This window comes from Octodon degus, unplaced genomic scaffold (assembly GCF_000260255.1).
Source record: "Octodon degus isolate 3935 unplaced genomic scaffold, OctDeg1.0 scaffold00056, whole genome shotgun sequence".
Lineage (NCBI taxonomy): Eukaryota > Metazoa > Chordata > Mammalia > Rodentia > Octodontidae > Octodon > Octodon degus.
Genome location: NW_004524632.1, coordinates 6183337 through 6202146, shown reverse-complemented (window position 1 = coordinate 6202146; position 18810 = coordinate 6183337). Strand labels below are relative to the sequence as shown.

Here is an 18810-nt window from a genome sequence, read left to right as displayed (position 1 = left end):
AAATAAAAGGCAAAACAAAATAAAAGTTAAACATAGGGTCTTTGTAACCAATCAATTATATTCCTTCATTCCAAGTTTACATCCAAAAGAAACAAAAATATATGTCCATCTAAAAACTTGTTAACAAGCCAGGCACGATGACACAGACCTGGAATTCTAGCACCTGGGTGGCAGAGGCAGGAGAATCTCCATGAGTTTGAGGCCAGCCTGGGATACAAAGTGAGACCCTATCTCAAGCAAACACACAAACAAATAAAAAACTTGTTAACAAATATTCAAGAGACCATTGTTCATTTTATTTCTTTTTTTAATTGTTTTTTTAAAATTTTATGTATTTGGTACAGAGTCTTGTTACGTAGCTCAGACTCATAGTGATCCTCTTATTTTTTTTTAGCCTCCCCAGAGCTGGGATTACAGGCATGCCCTACCGCACCCAGACTTGGTGGCCAGCTCGGTGCACCTAGGGCAGGGTTGGCATGGCATGTGGGGCAGGTGGCACTGGGGATTGAACCCGGGTTCTTGCGCTTGCCAGGCAGGTGCTTGGACCGCTGATCTAGCTCTCTGGCCCTGTTCATTCTATTTCAAAAACCAAAATGAACCAAACATAGATCTTCCTATTATAGATGGATAATAAAATGTGATGCACCTATAATGTGGAATAATAGGGCTGGCGGTAAAGCTCAGCGGACTAAGCACTTGCTTAGGTAAGCTTGAGGGCCAGGATTCGATCCCTGGTTCCACATGCCGCACCGGCCCTGCCCCAGGCATGCTGAGCCAGCGATGGAGCCCGGGTGTGGTGGTGCACGCCTGTAATCACAGCACTTGGGAGGCAGAAATCAGGAGGATCACTGTGAGTCTGGGCTGTGTAGTGAGATGCACAAAAAAAAAAAAAAAAAAAAAAAAAAAAAAGAAAACCTATAGTGTGGAATGTCATCTGGCAATAAAATGAAGTACTGATACATGCTATTCTTTGGATAAACCATCCAAACATTATGGTAGGTTAAAGAAAAAAACAGACATAGAAAACCATATATTAAAAATTTAGGGGCTGAGAGGATGGCTCAGTAGAATAAGTGCTTCCCCTGCAAGCGCAAGGGCCTGAGTTCAATCCTCAGTTATGAAAATAAAATAAAATAAAATAAAGGGCAGGCCTGATAGCTCAGTGGATTAAAGCACCTGCTTAGGCAGAGCACAGCAGCCAGGATTCCATCCCCAGCTGGCAGTGCCGGCCCCGCCCCCACCCCCAGGGTGCACTGAGAAGGGAGCCTGTGGTCCCAGCTCTTGGGAGGCTGAAAACAGGAGAATCACTATGAGTCCCATCTCCGGAGTGAGACCTTGTAGACCCTGTCCTAAATACAGAAAAAAAATTTTAAAAACCTAAAAGATTTATATACATATATTAAAGACTTATATAAACTCTGCAGAATAGACAAATAGAGACAGAAAGATTGGGTGCTGAGGGCCAGGAGGAGGAGGCTAGAGAATGACCAGTGAAGGAGTTCCTCTTAGGGAGAACAAAAAAAAAAAAAAAAAAAGTTCTGAAATTAGATCAGAGAGATAGTTGGTGACCCCAAGAATGTATGAAAAAGTCATTGCGTTCTACATTTAAATGGGTAGGTGATGTGGTCCGTGCAGTAGTTTCGGGTAGCTGCTGTTGTTGCTGAGATAGTGTTTCCCTATGTACTTCAGGCTGGCCTCAAATCCCCTGGGTAGCCCAGGCTCACTCCAAACTTGCCACAGTCCTTCTGCTTCAGCCTCCCGAGTGCTGGGATTACAGGTGTGTGCCACCACTCCTGGCGCTGTAGTTATTTTTTACCAAGAGATGGAGGGAGTGGGCAGCGAGGGAGAGAGGAAGGAGAAAAAAAATAATCGAGCTGTGCACAAGCACCACCTCCCCATGGTGCATGTAATCATTATGTGCTGCACGGACTAATGGACTAATACATTTTTTAAAAATTCCCTGGACCACAAGTTTCCCAGCCTTGGTCTCCTGGCCTCACCTCCAACTTCCGGCTCATTCCTGATTCCACAGCCGGAAGGAGCTTTCCGGCAGTGCCCATTGCCCTTAGGAAAGCAAACCCCAGCTTCCTGACCGAGCAGAAAGGCTCTTCATCTGTGCAGCAGCAGGCCTGCGGGGCAGACACAGGCCTCTCATTGGCTGGGCCCACCGAGTTCCATCATCTTCTTACCACCTTGCCCTGCCCTCACCCTTTTCAATTTTCTGTGGATCTCTTCAGGCTTTGACTTATCCAGCTCTCATCCCTAGGGAGCTGTCACCTGTCCCACAACCCTGATCCGAGGAATTCTTGCTGTCTGTCTCCTCCCCTGCACGCGCCCTGCGTTTGCCTGATGCCTCCCTGGGCTCCTCGGAAACGCTCAGTGTTTTCAACTTGGAGGTTTGCTTCTCGCTGGTGTTTTCAGCCTTTTCTCGCTGGTGACTCTGGCATCAAGCCAGCACATAGTGAGCAAGCGTTCAGAAAAGTGCTCTTGGAGTGCGTGAGTGACCAAGGCAGGGAGGTAAATATGCCTTTGAAGAACCTGCAGCCTGGGGTTCCGGGCACCCAGGCCTCCACAGCTTCCTCTGCCTGCCCGCGCTGCCCGGTCACCGGCTGCTCAGCAGCCTGGGAGGACTCAGAGGCTGGTCCTGCAGGTGTCCTGACTCAGACCCTCTGCTGGGAGCCAGCTTCCCTTAAAGGCCACCTTATCAGAAAGTGCCTGTGATGGCATTTATGAGCTCTATTTTTATCAAATGCTGGAGAGCCTCAAAGTTAATTCTCAAGCCAAAGACATTAAATTCAGGAACGTGGATGAGCAAGGGAACATCTTGGTGACGCCTTTGAGTCACAGCTTTGTTTTCCGTGGCGGGGCTTGGCTCCTCCTCACCGCGGGCCCTTGTGTTTAAGCACTGGCTCTCTCTAGAAAGCTTCGGATCCCACATCCGTCAAACGAGATCCCGCAGCCCTTAATGTCTGCCGTGGTGTCTTCTTTCCTGAGATCTTCCTAACTCTGCCGGCCCTCGGGCCCTCGGAGCCGAGCCCTGGGAGGATCGCCAGCCGGCTCCCCATAGATTCAAGCTGGCTTCCCACCCCCACCCTCACCCCCACCCCAAAGGGAAATTAATCACGGTGGATGGGAGGAGGGAGGCAGGGCAGCCAGAGGGGAAGGCTTCCACAAGCCCGGCCAGCGAGATAATTGGACAGAAGCTAGCGAAACGGGCAGAGGAACCCGGCAGGGCTGGCGAGCAGTCCGCGCCCGGCCAGGGCGGGGATTGACTGTGAGCGCTGCGGAGCCAGGGGCGAGGAAGGAGGGAACAGAGCCGGAGGGAAGGAAGGAGGCCGCAGGGAGGGAGGGCCTAGAGGTAGCTTCGTAGAACGGGGAGAGAGCGAAGCTGCATTTTCTCCTTAATTCAAGGGTAAATTGGGGGAACAAAGGGGTTGGAGTCAGGGGGTGACCCAGAGAGACAGCTGGTCACACCCACGGCTGTGACCAGAAATCTGAAGGTGTGGATTTGACACCACTGCTGGGAACGGATCAGAAATGCTCTTCCTTCTGGATTCAAAACACCAATTTTGCCTTTATTCCTGATTCTGGGAATGGAGGAAGGATTGGTGTCTTCGGACATGCTGGAACTTGGAGGACTCCAGCTGCTTTTGATTCTCTCTGGCCTTTTCTTTAGCCAAATCCTAAAGAGTTCAAGTTCTCTCTCTTCATCTCTGGTCCTCCTTCCCCTGACCCCTGGGTGGGGCTGCACACACACTGCCAGGGATCACAGCCCTCTGGGTGCCCAGGGCTCCTTTTGGCCTGTCCGGCCCTATGGCCCAGGACTCAGACCTGGGGCTTGGCGTGTGGGCGGGAGGCTGCTGCCTTGGGGAGAGATCGCTTCCTGGAAAGTCTGGCTTCAAAGCTGCAGGCAGGCCAAGATTTGAATAGACAGCATGAGGCCCTGTGAAGGCTAGGCCTGGGTTTGGCTTTGAAGGTACCTCTTTCATCAGAGAGAGAAAGAGGGATGGGACAGAAATTCCCATAGTGCAGCTTGGAAAATGACTCCAACCTACTTCGCTTGCCCCAATAGCTTCTGCTCTGTCCTGTTCAGAAAATCCTATTTTCCAAGCTTCCCAAGAGGTTGCAGGGCCAAGATGGAGGCTGCGGCTCCTGAATGATCTAGTTCTTTCTCATATAAAATGTTTCCAAAGCCTGCAATGTCTATTTTCAAAGCCCAGTCCTTAGTCACTAGGGCAGTGAGAGCGCACACAGGTTGTTCGGTGTGGGTGTGAGGCAGCATCCTCTCCGGATGAAAAGACCAGCGTTGCCATGTGGGCAGCAACAGGCCACTACGGGGTCAAGTGTCTGCTCTGCTTCTGGGAGCTACAGCAAGGACTGCATGCCACCCCCATCCTTGTCAGCCAGGGAGTCGGGAACCCTCCTAAGCTTCCTCCCACCACGCAGGGTGAAGGACCATTTTGATGATCTCATTTGGGACAAATGAGAAGAGAGTCTTTTAACTCTGACCGCCATGCCTGCTTGCTATGCGGTGGGCACTCCAGTGGGCAGGCAGTGGGTGGCAGCAGCTGCCAGGCACCTTCCCCCGAGGACACATCCGTTGGTGCCAAAAGCCTCTATAAGCTTTTTCTGATCTCTGTGCCAGTGGCTGCAAGTTCTGGAAGGAAGCCAAGAGGTCCACCGTGAGCCCCACACGCTCTGGCTGCCCCCACCCTACAAGAACCAGGAGGGGTAGCTCAGGAGCCAACTGAGAAAGGAGCTGATGGCTCTGAGACCCATTTGCCAGCTGTCACACCTGCTAGCATGGGAACTCACACTTATGTGCATGCATGCACGTGCGCGCGCGCACACACACACACACACACACACACACACAGTCACAAACTCACACAGCAATACATCCATTGTCAGGCTTTCTTGTTCCATCTGTCCCATGCCTGGAGCAAAGGCAATAAGAACTTCCATCAACAAACTGTTGTTCTCCTCCCTCCCTTCCCCCCTCCTTCCCTCCTTCCAGTCTTTCCACAGACTTTTATGGAATACCTAGCATAAGCCAGTCCCTGAAGGCAGAGTTGAAGATACAAAGATAGACTGAGGGTTCAAAAGACTGATGGGCACAAACCTGATACAAGCAGTACAGGTATGGAAGGTGGCAAACTGGTGGCCCCTAGGTCATTCTGACCTGCAGGGAGGTTTAGCTTCAGCTAGCAAAGAATTCACAAAACTGCGAACCTTTCTGTAAAAATTAGGATTTCCAGCTTCTCTTAACAAAATTGGCAGCGACCGGGAGGATGGGAAAAGCCACCGCACCATATAGATAGGGTATGTAGTGTGTGCCACACATCTTGTCCCCTGTGCTATTAAACTAGCTGTTTCAGGTCCGCGAGATAGCTCAGCGGACTGAGCGCCTGCTTAGGCCAGCGCAGGGACCGAGATCTGATCCCTGGCACCACGTGCTGGGTCGACTCTGCCCCTGGGTGACCTGAGCCGGCCATAGAGACTGGGCCTGGGGGAGCACGCCTGTAATTCCAGAGCTGGGGAGGCTGAGAACAGCAGGAGCACTACATCCGAGCTGCGCAGTGAGACCCTGCGCCAAATGCATAAAAAACAGCTAGCTGCTTCCGTCAGGCACATGCCGGCGACACGTGGACAGGTGCTAGGACATAGGACCCTGAATGTACAAACCAGGTGGTCAACCCTACTTGAGGAAGGCCGGTTAGTTAACCCTTGAACTAAATCCGAGGATCTTATTTATTTTCTTGATTACTGGCTCCCTTCGACCAACGTGAACGGTGCCCCGGCCGGCATCCAGTTCCGGCGCGCCCGGCTCCAGGCACAGTGCGTGCCCCACCGCCCTCTCAGCGCACACCGGCTACAGAAGTTGGACGCATGAATAATCACGACGCTCACCAAATGGAAAAGGGAATTCCAAACAGTGGGAACTCTGGGCACATAGGCATAGCGATAAATAGCATACAGGAAAACTGCAAATAGCTCTTGGTGAATGGGGTGCTGGGAATGGGAGGTGGGCGGGAGCAAACAGGCTGCAAGTAGCAGGGAAAACAGATCCCACGCGGATCCCAAAGGGCTTTTTGTGCTGCATCGAGAAGGTAGCCGGGGATCGTTGGGAGGGATTTAGGCCCGCAGTGACAGGATCATATTCCTGATTCCCAGAAATAGCTCTGGCAAGGTGGTAGGGTGAAGAGAGAAGCAGCAAATAGAACCTTCAATTCAAAACCCACTTCCGCTTCTTGAAGCCTCTGGAACACGCCGGGGGAATTTATTTTGAGAGCATGGCGCCCCCTGTTGACCAAGTCTGACACTACACCTTCCTGGGCCATCAGGGAAATTATAGTATTTTTGGCCCTGAACAAAAAGCACCTGGAAGTGGTGTGCACAGAACGGCAAATTGTGATGTATGTGAATTGCCTTCCTCAGAAACGAGGGGCCCAGAAGAACATTCGTGATAATGACTAATGCTGCAAACTGCTGCCAGAGAATACACAGAATGCTGGCTGAATTTGAATCCAGGGACATACTTACACCAAAAACCATGTGTTTGTTTCTCTGAAATTCCAGCCCAGCCAAGCATCCTGCATTTTTATTTGTTAAATCTAGCAGCCCTCAGTAGCATTGCAGGGCCGAGGCTAGCAGTGGAAATTAAACTGGACGGGTTGATCTCCTTGGGGTTCTCTGCCCAGTTTTTATTCGGGAAATCATTTTTTAATTAAATGAATTTCATGATTATGGTGGTGCCTGTGAATGGGTCCCCTAGTGAATCTGCAGAAATGTGAACTTTATATTTTTTCAGACAGGGTCTTGGCTCTGTAGCACAGGCTGGCTTTGAACTCACGCAATCCTCTTGCCTCAGCCTCCTCAAGTGATGGGATTCAAAGTATGCAGCACCCTTTTTACAAAACAATGAATGTATCTGGTTGATTGTTGTGCAAGGGTGTATTTTACACACACACACACACACACACACATACACTCTCACACACACACTGAGAGTTCATTTCAGGAAGCTCTGCGCCCTCACCGACCACAACAAGGAATACATCCCTATAAGTCTGTGGTCTGTGCCAAGTCTGGGGTACAGCTGGAGGAAACAGCATTTGGTCAGCACTGAAGCTGAAACAGGGTGCTCCTGTTCACTCTGGGCAGCCAGGCACAACAGAACCAGAAGCCGCAGGGAGAAGCACCCTGACCCTCGCCCTTGGCCAGTGCCTTCAGCTCCTTCCTTCTTCTCTTCTCCAGAACCCTGAGGGAACCAGGCACACTCAGACAGAAAATCCACCAGCCCCAAGTGCAGGCGCGCCATGGTGGAAGGGAAGGCACTGAATGAATCACTTTTCACCCGGCATCTGATGGTTCTCCTTCCCATGGGTCTCCAAGGGTGGGCGTGGCCCACTGGTTCCCAGGCCAAGAACCCTGCATGTCAGACAGTGGCTGCAACGGTGGGTGGCTCGCTCCAGGAGGGACCTGGATACTCAGGCTGCCTTCCTTCCTGGGAAGCCCTTGAAGGCCTACCCTACGGAAGGGAGCATGCAGAGGCCAAGGCCAGTGGCTTTTTTTTTTTTTTTTTTTTTAAGCTTAGTTTGGTTTTTTTTTTTTTTAAATGTATTTGGTACAAGGTCTCAATACACAGTTCAGACTCATAGTGATCCTCCTGTCTCATCCTTCTCAGAGCTGGGATTACAGGTGTGCACCACCGTGCCTGGAACCAGGGCTCTGGCATGTCATGTGGTACTAAGGGTTGAACCTTGGTCCTTGTACTTGCCAGACAGGTGCTTAGACCACACAGCTTTCTCCCCAGCCCCATTTTTGGATTTTTAGAATTTTCAGGTTTGAGGTTTGCCAAGCATGGTGGCATATGCTCACAATCCCAAAACTTGGGACGCTGAAGCAAGAGGACTGCTGCCAGCCCGGCCACCACAGTGAGCTCAGGACCATCAGTCAACTACATAGCGAGACCCTGTCTCAAAAAAAAAAAAAAGCAAATTGCAAACTGCAGGTTTTATTCAGCAATCAATGACGTATGCTGCTATGTAGATTACAGAGTAACATCTGTGGATTTTTTAAAAATGTATTTAGGGCTGGGGAGATGGCTCAGTGGAATAAGCGCTTCCTTGGCAAGCACAAGGGCCTGAGTTCAATGCCTGGTTCCGCCAAAAAAAAAAAGGAACTAAGTACAGGGTATACAAGGTCTACAGGGTCTCACTACACAGATCAGACTTGTAGTGATTCTCCTGTTTTCAGCCTTCCAAGCGCTGAGATTACAGGCGCGTGCCACAATACCCAGTCTCAATGGCCATCTCAGTGTGCCCCGGGGGCAGGGCTGGCACAGCATGCTGGGTATCGAATCCCGGCCTCTGTGCTCTGCCTAAGCGGCGTTTTTAGTCCACTGAGCTATCTGGCCGCACCCACCCCTTTTTTTCCTTTGAGACAGGGTCTTGCCATATAACTCAAGATGGACCTTGAACTCAGTGTATAGCTCAGGCTGGCCTCAAACTCACAGCAATCCTCCTGCCTCAGCCTCCTGAGTGCTGGGATTACAGGCCTGTGCCACCACACCCAGCATGTGGAAAGTTTGCTTCAGTAGAGCCTTTATTATAAACAGTGGTATTATTTTTAATTATAAGTTTGTTGGAGGAAGGTGGGTAGCTTTTGCTGTTTTTTTTTAGTTAAAATGTCATGTTTGAAACTGTAATAGTTTCCGCTTTTTGCCTATTCACATTTGAAAAAAGTAAAAACCAGCATACCTGTGCCAGTCCCCTGAATTATTTGGAAATTCTACTGGGAATTTACAGAAAATCCAAACAGCTTGGGCCCACTGGTTTAGCTGGAGGAGGGTCAAAGCTCCCGACCACAGGCAGCGGGAAGTGAAACGGCCTCCCCACGACGCCGCCAACCACATCCTGTGGCCTTGAGATGCCCTTCGGTGGGTCTCAGGCTCCGTTTCAGAGGCAGGGAGATTCTGCTTCGGCCTGAGTTCTCCCCAGGAGTGTCGGAGGACCAAATGGCACCTGCTGCAGAGCAACGGGGCGCAGCAGCTCTAGACATCTGCATGTGCCGTGTTCCTGAAGACAGCTGCTGTGTTTTCAAAGGGAAGGAGACTGAACGACCCCGCAGAGACGCGGGACGATTTCCCGGCCCGGCATCTGGGGGAAATGACCGGCCGCACTGATCATGTGCACACTGTTCTTTGCGAGGGGAGTCAGGTGGCGGAGGCAACGGGTCTCCCGAGGCACTGCGCTGTCCTCCCTCGGAGTGCACAGGCCCAGGTCACTCAAGCTTGGGACACGCCCAGGGACAGCCTGCCACTCACCAGCCCTCCCTCGGGTGTTTCTGCCTCTAAAAAGTCCAGATGTTCAGTCCCCTTCATGAAGGGGTTACAGAGCAGTAAGAAAACACACCCTTTTCCCAAGTACCTACTTATAAATTATCTAGTTAATGTGGATTTTTTTTTCTAGTTAATGTTTAGTTCTTGCCACTTTAAGTCCTTTTTACAAGGATGTGGTATTTATTTAGTATTTATTTACTGCTGAGTACGATGGCGCGCACTTGTGATGCCAGCTCAGGAGGCTGAGGCAAGAGGATCACTGGATCTGAGCCCAACCTGGGCTCGGACAGTGAGAGTCTGCACAAACAACAAAAGCCAGTGATTTTTTTTTTTTTATTTATTTGAGAGAGAGAGAGAGAGAGAGAGAGAGAGTGGTGTGTATGCGGCCAGCTCAGCCCACCAGGGGGCGGGGCTGGCTGGCATGTGGTGCTGGGGGATTGAACCGCGGTCCCTGATGCTTTTCCAAGCTTGTTCTAAGTAGGTGCTTTAGACCACTGAGCCATCTCTCCAGCCCAAAAGCCAGTGATTTGCACGTAGTATGTAATCCCAGGACAGCTGTCCCTACGATTGTACCCCAGATAACCAGTGTGCCCCGCCCCCATGCTGTAGGCTAAGAGGTGCACAGGAAGCGGGAAGTCACGTCCCCATGAGGCTGAGCAGGCGTAGTGAAGGAGACAGACCTGACGCTCTGACCAGTACAGACGGAAATACCACGTGCCCCGAACTGAAAACCCAGCCCGGGGAGACGTGCGCGCCGCCTCCTGCCCTTCTGCACATAGCTGAGAATTAACTGCAGAGCAGAGCACTTTGATCTGCAGGAACCTGAGGCGTCAGCTCCCGGGGTTAGTGATGCACGGCGCTTGAGCCTGGACTTGCCCAGCATTTTGCGTATCGGCCCTGTTAGCAGCTTTTAGTTGAATCCAGGCCCCTCTGCTGCTGCAGGTAACTGGAGCAGGCCTCTTGTGACGTTCTGAAGTTCAGTGAAATGACACCTCACTTGAGCACCACTGTCCCGCTGTGTTCTCTATGGAACTGACCAGAGGCCAGGGACAGTGCAGGAGAATGCAAACAGCAGGACTGCAAGCCCTCTTCTACTTGGCAGCAGGGCTGAAGCGCCCCCGCCCTCCTTCACGTGGCAACGCTCTCCCCTTCTGGCCTCACATTGTCCACACAGGACTGGGCCCCCCAGCCCTCTGCTCGGTGCTGGGCTCTGGGCCTGCTGTACGCCATGCTGAGCTGCTGAGTCCCTGCTCCCAGCCCATCTTGCTCTTGGTGAGAATTACGCATTTTGACTTGTACGTAGTTTGAGGCTGGCCTAGAATTCACGGATCCTCTTGCCTCAGCCTCGAGTGTCGGGATTCCTGGAGCACACCCCCACACCTGGCTTAGAGGTAGGCAGTCCTGAAACCAGGTGGGAACGGCAGGGGGACGAGCTAGAGGAGAAAAGTCTGACAGCCAGGAAGATGCAAACGAGCAGGCCCAGCCAAGTGGTGGAACACGCCTGTAACCCAGCACTTCGGATCGCCATGAGTTGAGGCCAGCCTGGGCTACGTAGTGAATCCAAGGCTGGCCTGAATTGCAGAGACCCTGTCTCAAACAAAAAGCCAGCCACAAAGCAGCAGGCCCAGAAGACACCTGCTGGGAGCCCCGGCCCTGCTATCTGCGCCGCCGACCACCCCAGCAATCCAGAGGGCAGCACAGCTATCAGTCCAGCAAGGGAGCAGCTCACCAACGAGAACTTCAAGATGCAAACCCCGTAAGGAAGGCAGGTCAGCCCAGAGAGGGGGCCTTCAGGGCAGGGCTGTAGACACTCGGGCCTAGGGAGCGAGCTCGGCCAGCACAAGCAGGGCAGGGCTTGAAGGCTTCTGGGGGGTGGCCTGGCTCAGCAGCGCTCAGGAAGGAGGCCGGGCTCCCATCTGCACAGCCAAGGGGCTGGGCTGTCGAACAGATGGAGGGAAAGTCGCAGCTGGTGGAAATGCACTTTCATGTGTAAAGTTTGGTCCTCGGAGGATTGCAGTTTCCAACTTGGAAGGCAGCAGGGGGCAGGCAGCTCTGCTCTGCACTCCGCCTTCTCCCCCATCACCACCCAGAAAACCCGACAGCAGCTCTGTGCCAGGCCCCAGCCACCGTGCCTTCTGCCAGCATCCCTTTCAACAGGCAGGCGCTGGCACAGGGACACTCCGGGACAGCCAGGATGGCCAAGGACCGCGATGCTTCAGTAGCTGAAGCGGGCAGGGGAGGAGGAGGGATGGATCCAGCCTCCCTGGAGGGGACCAGGTGGTCTGAGAACAGACGGAGATGGAGGGAGGGATCGGGAAAAGTGCACTCGCCGGCCCGCCAAAGCTGTTCACCCTTCATGCCCAGATCTCCAGGGGGAGCCGGCAGCAGGGACAAGAGAAAACCTAGCAGACTGTGACACGCTGGCCTCACTGCATTCCAGTCTTGAGGCAGCTCTTAAGGAGAGACTACAGCTCCTGCGCTTGCCTCCAGTGGCTCTAAGAGGCGATCCCTACATACTCCGGCTCTGACAGCCGGCACCTGCCTCAGCACACGCCAAGCCTCGCCCCTGAACCGAGCCACTGCCGCCACCACTCAAGGGCTCACAGTGCCTCGCCGGCACATGCAGGCTCTTGGGGACTCACCCACCTGCTCCTGTTTGGCACACAGGAGAGCGGTGGGGCCAGAGATCAGGCTCAGCTTCCCCTCCACCTGTACTAGATGATGCTCTTGTGTTCTGAGAACAGAGACTGCCCGTGCATGTCATTACAAGTCAAGCATTATTTTGTTTTTTTCTTTTTCCCTTTTTTAAAATTTATTTAGAATATGTGATTTTGCTTCCTTTGATTTAAAAAAAAGAAGAAGACTGGAACCCAGTCCTGTATCACTACTGGGTCCACTTTCCCAGGAGCTGGTGCTTCCGGGGACGTTAACCCAAGCATTCTAGAGTGGAGGTAGTTTCTCTTCTTAGTGAGAGGTCTTCTTCGCTCCCTTCCCGAACTTGGCATCGAGCCCGAGACCTACAGGAGGGGAGATGAGCTTAGCTTTCCCGGAGGATGTGAAACCCACCAGTGGCGGAGTCAGCGTCAGTTCTTCAAACTGGAGCTTCACAGTGCCTTTCTGTAATTATCTCAGCGCGGGATGTGGTGGTGCACCTGCAATCCCTGCACTGGGGCAGCTGAGGCAGGAGGGTCACCACAAGCTCAAGGCCAGCCTGGGCTACGCAGGGAGTACAAAGCCAGCCTGGACTACAGAGCAAGACCCTACCTCAAAAAAAAAAAAAATTTTTTTTTTTCCTCAGAGACAACAGAATGGCATCAAATGAAAAAAATTCATCAAGATACTGACATTTATAGATAAAATATACAGTTAAGACCAAAAGAAACTCAAGAAGTCAAAATGTCTGAACTGCCAGGTACAAGTAGTACACATCTGGAACCCCAGGTACTTGGGAGGCCGAGGCAGGAGGAACCCAAGTTCCAGGCCACGTTGGGCAACTTAGCAAGACTGTCTCTAAATAAAAAATGAAAAGGGCTAGCGTGGAGCTCAGCGGCAGGACACCATGGGGCTGGATCCTCAGTACCGCGTACACAGAAAGGCCTCCGAAGCCGTTCTTCTCTGCTCACCCAGAGCACCTTGAGTAAAGAGCAAGCACGGCAGTCCTGCTCTACTCTGGGTCGGGAAGGAAGCCACGCAAGTGGATGGTATACGGTGTGGCTTGGACTGGCCCTGACCTCCCTACGTGACCCAGCTGATCCTCCTGCCCAGCATGAGCGCTGGGTCACAGGCGTGGGCACCATGCCAGCTGCTTCCTTTGCTCTTTTAAGTTTTCTCTAAAGTAACTATATATGCACTATAGATACCCAAATATACTTTAGGGAAACAAAAACTATCAAGCTGTCACTGGTGCTCCAGGGGGCCCGAAGATAGCAGCTCTCGGAGCTACTTACCCAGGAACACAAGCACGGTGCCCACCCACTGCATGCGGCTGATGGGGTTGGCAAAGAGGATCACAGAAGCCAAGATCGTGAAGAACTTGCGGGTCGTGGTGATGATGGAGCAGGTCAGGGGGCCAAAATACACAACTGTCATGAAGATGAAGCTCTGAAAGTGAGGCAGGTGGGTGGTCAGGCTGACGCGAGGCCCACGGCACCAGACCTCCTGGCTGGTCCTGCCATAGCAGGAAGGCCACACGGTCCCCTCAAGAACTCACCTGGCCCAGGGCACTGGTTAGGCCAAAGAGCAGGATGTTGTAGATGACGGCTGGGTACCTTTCGGCGAAGCTCAAGAACTCCCAGAGCTCCCCAGTGAACACGATTCCTAGAAGATGTCAAAGGGGAACAGTGCACCTTTTGCTGGGGGCTGGGGGTGCGGCAACACACGCTCCTGCCCACAGCCCGCTACAGCACTGCAAAGGAGGCTGGGATGGAGGTGTACGTGGGAGTGCCTATGGTCCCGTCATGCACCTTTCGCAAATGCGTGAGTGTGTGTCCATGTGCATACACATGTATGTTTTCAGGGGAGTACTGGGAACTGAACCCAGAGTCTTCACACTGAGCCATGTCCCCAGACTTTTAGCTTTTGAACCAGGGTCTCACTAAGTCACAAGTTCAGGCTGGGATGAACTCGCAATCCTCCTGGCTCAGCCTCGATTACAGACCTGCACCACCATGCCTGGTTCTTTATTTTTTTTCTGGTGAGGCTAAAGACTTGATTTTGCAAGAAAGGCTTCAAAGTTCATGAGTTACTTCTACCAAAGTGACTGAACACAGAGACCCTCTGATGTTGTGGAGAGAGCTACACACCTCTGCTCAAGGAAGCTCCTGGGGGGCCACCAGCAGCACCCTCCCTCCTTCAATCCCAGTGTGCCGCACAAAAAAATTCCTATGTGTGTCCAGAGCTGAAAGTTAGGAGACACTGACCATAACCAGAGCAAATGCCTTCACGCGTGGGCTGTATTCAGCGTACACCTAAGTCTCTCCTTGAGCACTACAGCAATGCCTCATTTGCATCCTGGGAGGGAAGCCCTGGACACCCACGGCTTCTACTACGAACATCTCCCAGACAGTGGGCACAAGTGCCCCCTTTGTGTGCGTGACAGACAGCAGGCAGACCCTGCACATGCGGGTCTGCCCAGGAAGGTTTCCCAGGCCTGGGACAGAGGGTGTGGAACCAGGTGAGCACCTTGGCGTGTGAAGTCAGCCCATGCAGGCAGCTGAGACGGGACCACACGCACAAGGGCAGTCTGCCCCCTGGTGCTCCGCAGGAAGAACGGCACCACTGCTGCTTACCAGCTCCCAGCAGCAACGTGGACCAAAGGTTGATGTTCAACATCATGTGGTTGGAGCCTGTTTGGTAATGCGCCCGCATGTGGTCCTGGGAAACGCCAGTCAGTCCGTCCAGGGTCAGAGACAACAGCTGGGAAGGAAAGGGAGCAGCCTGCGATGACGTGGCCGCCAGGGACCCTCCCCAAAGCAGGACACAAGATTCTCAGCCTCAGACTCCTCAAAATACCACTGCCTGATGACAGAGCCCTCACACGGTTGCTACCTGGTCCCAAATGGAGTGTGGGGTGAGACGATGCTAGCTGTCCCTCCCCAGCACCAGACTGACAGGCTCATTGCTCACTGAAGGCAGTGACACCATGAGGATGGCAGAGCTGGACACTTTCAAGCTGGTGGCAGGGTCTAAAATCAGCTGCAGCAAGCCATCCACTTCCTACTGGCAAAGCTGCCAGGGTCACTGCTCGCTGGGAGCAGAGTGCGGCGCACACGCTAGCGTCTGCGGGCAGGCTGCCGGGACCGGAAGCCTAACTTTCTCACTTAAATAGGACGCAGCGATGGCAGGTGACTTCACCTCTCTGGCCTCAGTTTCTTCATCTGTACAATGGAGATAATACTGCTGTGTTAAAAGAGATTGTTGGGGCCAGGGAGATGGCTCAGTGGAATAAGCGCTTCCCTGGCAAGTGCAAGGGTCTGAGTTCAATCCCCGGTTCCGCCAAAAAAAAAAAAAAAAAAAAAAAAAAAAAAAAGAGATTGTTGTAAAAAATAACCAGATTCCATGCAGAACACTTGGAACAGTGCCTAATGTGTAAGATGGCTCGATTGTGGTATCCTGCATTGCTCCTACGCCTCTAGAAGGCCACAGGGAGTGCCACTGTACTCCTTCCCTGTCAGTTCTCAGTGATGTCACCACGGGAACTGCACACAGCTCAGAGTGAGCTCTTCCTCAGAAGGAGAGCTGAGCTGTAGCTAAATATTTCAGGCATTCCACCCTGACCTTAGCAGAGACCAGAAACGGGGACAAGGAGCACACAATCTCCCTTGAGACATGGAACAGGCCTTCTGCCTGCCTAGGTGGGGCTGTCCTTTGTTAAATTTGCCAGAAAATGCTGTGTTCCCCAGCAGGATCACATACCAGGAGCAGCTCTCCATAGCCGACCATGTGTTCTTCCATCCCAACTACTTTCTTAGGTTTGTACATGAAAAGGGCCACGCCCACCACAATTAGCAGCACACAGAGGTACTTGGCCAGGGGATACTTCTTCTTCAGGAGGGTCACCCCAAGGAGCATGACTACAGAGGGCAGAGAAAAGCGTGGCATATCCAGGTACTCATAGGCACTGATGACCCCAGTACCTTCCTCCCGGGAGCCCAGAAAAGCCTCAGAAAAGAAATTTGAGAAGAAGGGCTACAGAAGGTGAGAAGAGGAGTGGCAGGCTGGCACCGTGCAAGGACAGCAATGGGACTAAGTGGAGCATAAGACAGAGAAATGTAGAGAACAAAGGTCAAAGGTCCGAGAAGGAACAAAGCAAGGGCGTGAAAGGAGGTAGAGAAAAAAACTGATCACCAAAATAGGGCTTAGAGCAGGTGATGACTGTGCAACATATGAGACTGAGTCTCTTGCTCCTGCTGAAAACTGTCACCCTGTGCACAGCACAGGGAGTGGCACAATGACAGATGACGGAATGGGCAGGGGGAAGGGCTAGAGCAAAGTTCTTGGGGAGAGTTATGACGGGCTGGTGAAACCCAGAGGGACTGAGAGTTCCAGCAGAGAGAAAGGTGAAGACAGGAGCTGGAGGCCAGCTTCCTCTGCTTACCTGGGATGGGCTTGCAGGATTTACCAAGGACCTGGAATGAAAGCCAGCAAATAATTTCTGAGCATTTGTGATGATCCAGGAGCTGTGCTAGGTGTCACATTAAGGTACTCGAGTCAGGGCTCATGCCAGGGACCTCCACCTCAGCAGTGGCCCGACTACTGCCTGTCCCACCACGAAAGCACGGCTTCTTTTTTTTTTTTGGAGGAACTGGGGATTGAACTCAGGCCCTTGCGTTTGCCAGGCAAGCGCTTATTCTACTGAGCTATCTCCCAGCCCCCCAGCTTCTCATACATACTCTCCCAGCCTCGTTCCTTTTTATTTAGTTAAGTCACAGACCTGAGGGAAAGCCCCTTGGTCCTTTTCAAACAGTTTCTGAACCAACCCTTGTCTCCCCCTGAGGTTTCACCTGAGTGGGGTAGTTGACAAACTGTAGTGCTGAATTGCTGGAGACCATGGCACCCAGATAGGAGACAGAACAGGCAGCATAGAGCCAGCTCCGAGTACGGTCCACCCTGGCAGTGTCAAAAAACTGGATCACTAGGAGAAGACAGAAAAACATACGAGAGAATCCTAGTGGGGCTATGACAGACTACTAAGCAAAAGTTGAAACTGCACGAAAGAAACTTGTCTGTCAATTCAGACATAAGCTGATTCTGTCTTCTTAGGCTGACAAATCTTGGCAAATTATTCAAGTCTCCTATTCCACCTAAGCCCACCCCGAGATCACAGGCAGCGAGGTGGCGGTCTCATCCAGGAACGAGGGATGACTGATCCCCGCTGCTCGTCTCCAGGGAACAAAGAAAGCTCAAAACATGTTTGAAGCTGATGCACAAAGTCAAAGGGACAAAGAGAAAAATGTTTTAAGTGTCCTCAATGGGAACACGGACCACAGAAGACCGTTCTCGGTACGCTTCTGGCTCAAAAATTGGTCAAATTTAAGAAAATAACATTTTAATCTCACTTCAAAATCATTAGCTTTAGACTTCAATCAAAAAAGGGGGTGGAGGCGGAGAAACTTAAGATCTCATTGATTGATTCAAGCTAATCCAACGCCTAAAGCCCAGAATATTGGGGGGAGAGGAGGCCGCCTGCAGCAGATTACTGTCTAGGTACTCACAGATCTTGGCAAACACCGCATTGATCACACACTGGATGAAGACCAAAGTTAAGGCAAAAGTGAACGTCTCCTGTTTGGCTCCCTCCCCATATTTTCCTCTTGTTCTAAAATGAAAGAGAGGAAGCAGAAGAAGATAGCACATCTCACTCACTGTCAATAGGAGCTCAAAGCTACTGAAAACTTTGGAATTACCTTGCCCTTCCAGGTGTACGAAGAATTGGTAAGGGCAATTGGGCTCATTTACAAAACGGGCTGATTTCATTGGATCTAGGAACTGACATCCTAGCCTAATACCAGTGTCTAGAGGGGGGCGGGGAAATATGAAGGATCGAGCGAGGGGAACCTCGGGACGCTGGCCAAAGGACCCCAGCTGGGGAAGGTATCTGAGCTAAGCAGAAAGCCCACGGGTGAAAGACTTTGCGAATATCTGGAAGTTCCAGAGTGGAGCCGGCTCAGGTCACGGAAACCTGTTTGGGTTAGCAGTCCCAGAATCTTGGAACCAACAAGGGTAAAAATAGGTAAAGGAACAAAAATAACCAGGTCCCGAGACCACAAGGGCAACACTGGCGGGTTTTTTTTTTTTTTTTTTTTTTTTTAATTACGGGGAGACTCAGCCCAGGATGTAAATTAGGTAGCGGGATACTGGGGGAGTCCGAGACCCCGGCGAGAGGACTGGGGCCAGAGATGAGAGTCCGCAAAACGGAGCCTGGCAGAGGGCGCTGGACGGGGTAACGACTGCGTGCCCACCCGGGAGTCCACTCACATTTTTTCCTGCAGGATCCCATAGTAGAAATAACAGACAAAGACACCCAGGAAACAGATCGGCAGGCGCAGCCGGTCGGGCACCAGGGATTTGCTAGAGGCCATGAGACGCCCAGACGAGCCGACCGGAGACCCGCTCACTGCCTGCAGCGGGAGCGGCGGCGGCAGCGGGGGCAGCTCCAGGCGGACATCGCCGGCCGGCGGCAGGGGCCTCATAGGAGCTGCATGCGACCGCCCCTCGGTAGGGCCTAGCAGCCACCTCCAGAACTGCCAGCTCAGGCTTGCCAAGAGGAAATACTCCTCAAAACCCAGAAACCATATTCTAGGAAAAAAGATTGGCTGTGGGTCCTTGGCTCCATTCCTGGTGGCCAGAAGCGTCAGCTGTCTTCGGGATGTGACCTCCCATTCAAAATTTTCCGATCAGGCAACTCTGAGGACAACCATGACCCAGAATTCTGTGGGGTGGTTTAGGCCATACCTGGGCGTGGAATG

The 18810-nt window shown here is 52.2% G+C and overlaps 1 protein-coding gene across 2 annotated transcripts; it reads right to left on the bottom strand.

Annotated features, from left to right (window-relative positions):
* Nucleotides 1-12163: 12163 nt before the first annotated feature.
* On the bottom strand, nucleotides 12164-18575 carry Slc35b1 (solute carrier family 35 member B1). Of its 2 annotated transcripts, none has more exons than XM_004633642.2 (9): nucleotides 18320-18575; nucleotides 17557-17660; nucleotides 16846-16976; nucleotides 16440-16470; nucleotides 15758-15915; nucleotides 14632-14758; nucleotides 13554-13660; nucleotides 13291-13444; nucleotides 12164-12360 (listed from the first exon to the last, which is right to left on the bottom strand). In XM_004633642.2, the coding sequence occupies exons 1-9, from the start codon at nucleotides 18532-18534 to the stop codon at nucleotides 12308-12310; spliced, it is 1080 nt and encodes a 359-aa protein (XP_004633699.1). In that variant the 5' UTR covers nucleotides 18535-18575; the 3' UTR covers nucleotides 12164-12307. The 2 variants fall into 2 exon arrangements, with proteins under 2 accessions (XP_004633699.1, XP_023573994.1); XM_023718226.1 differs by having other exon boundaries at nucleotides 16846-16951.
* Nucleotides 18576-18810: the final 235 nt, after the last annotated feature.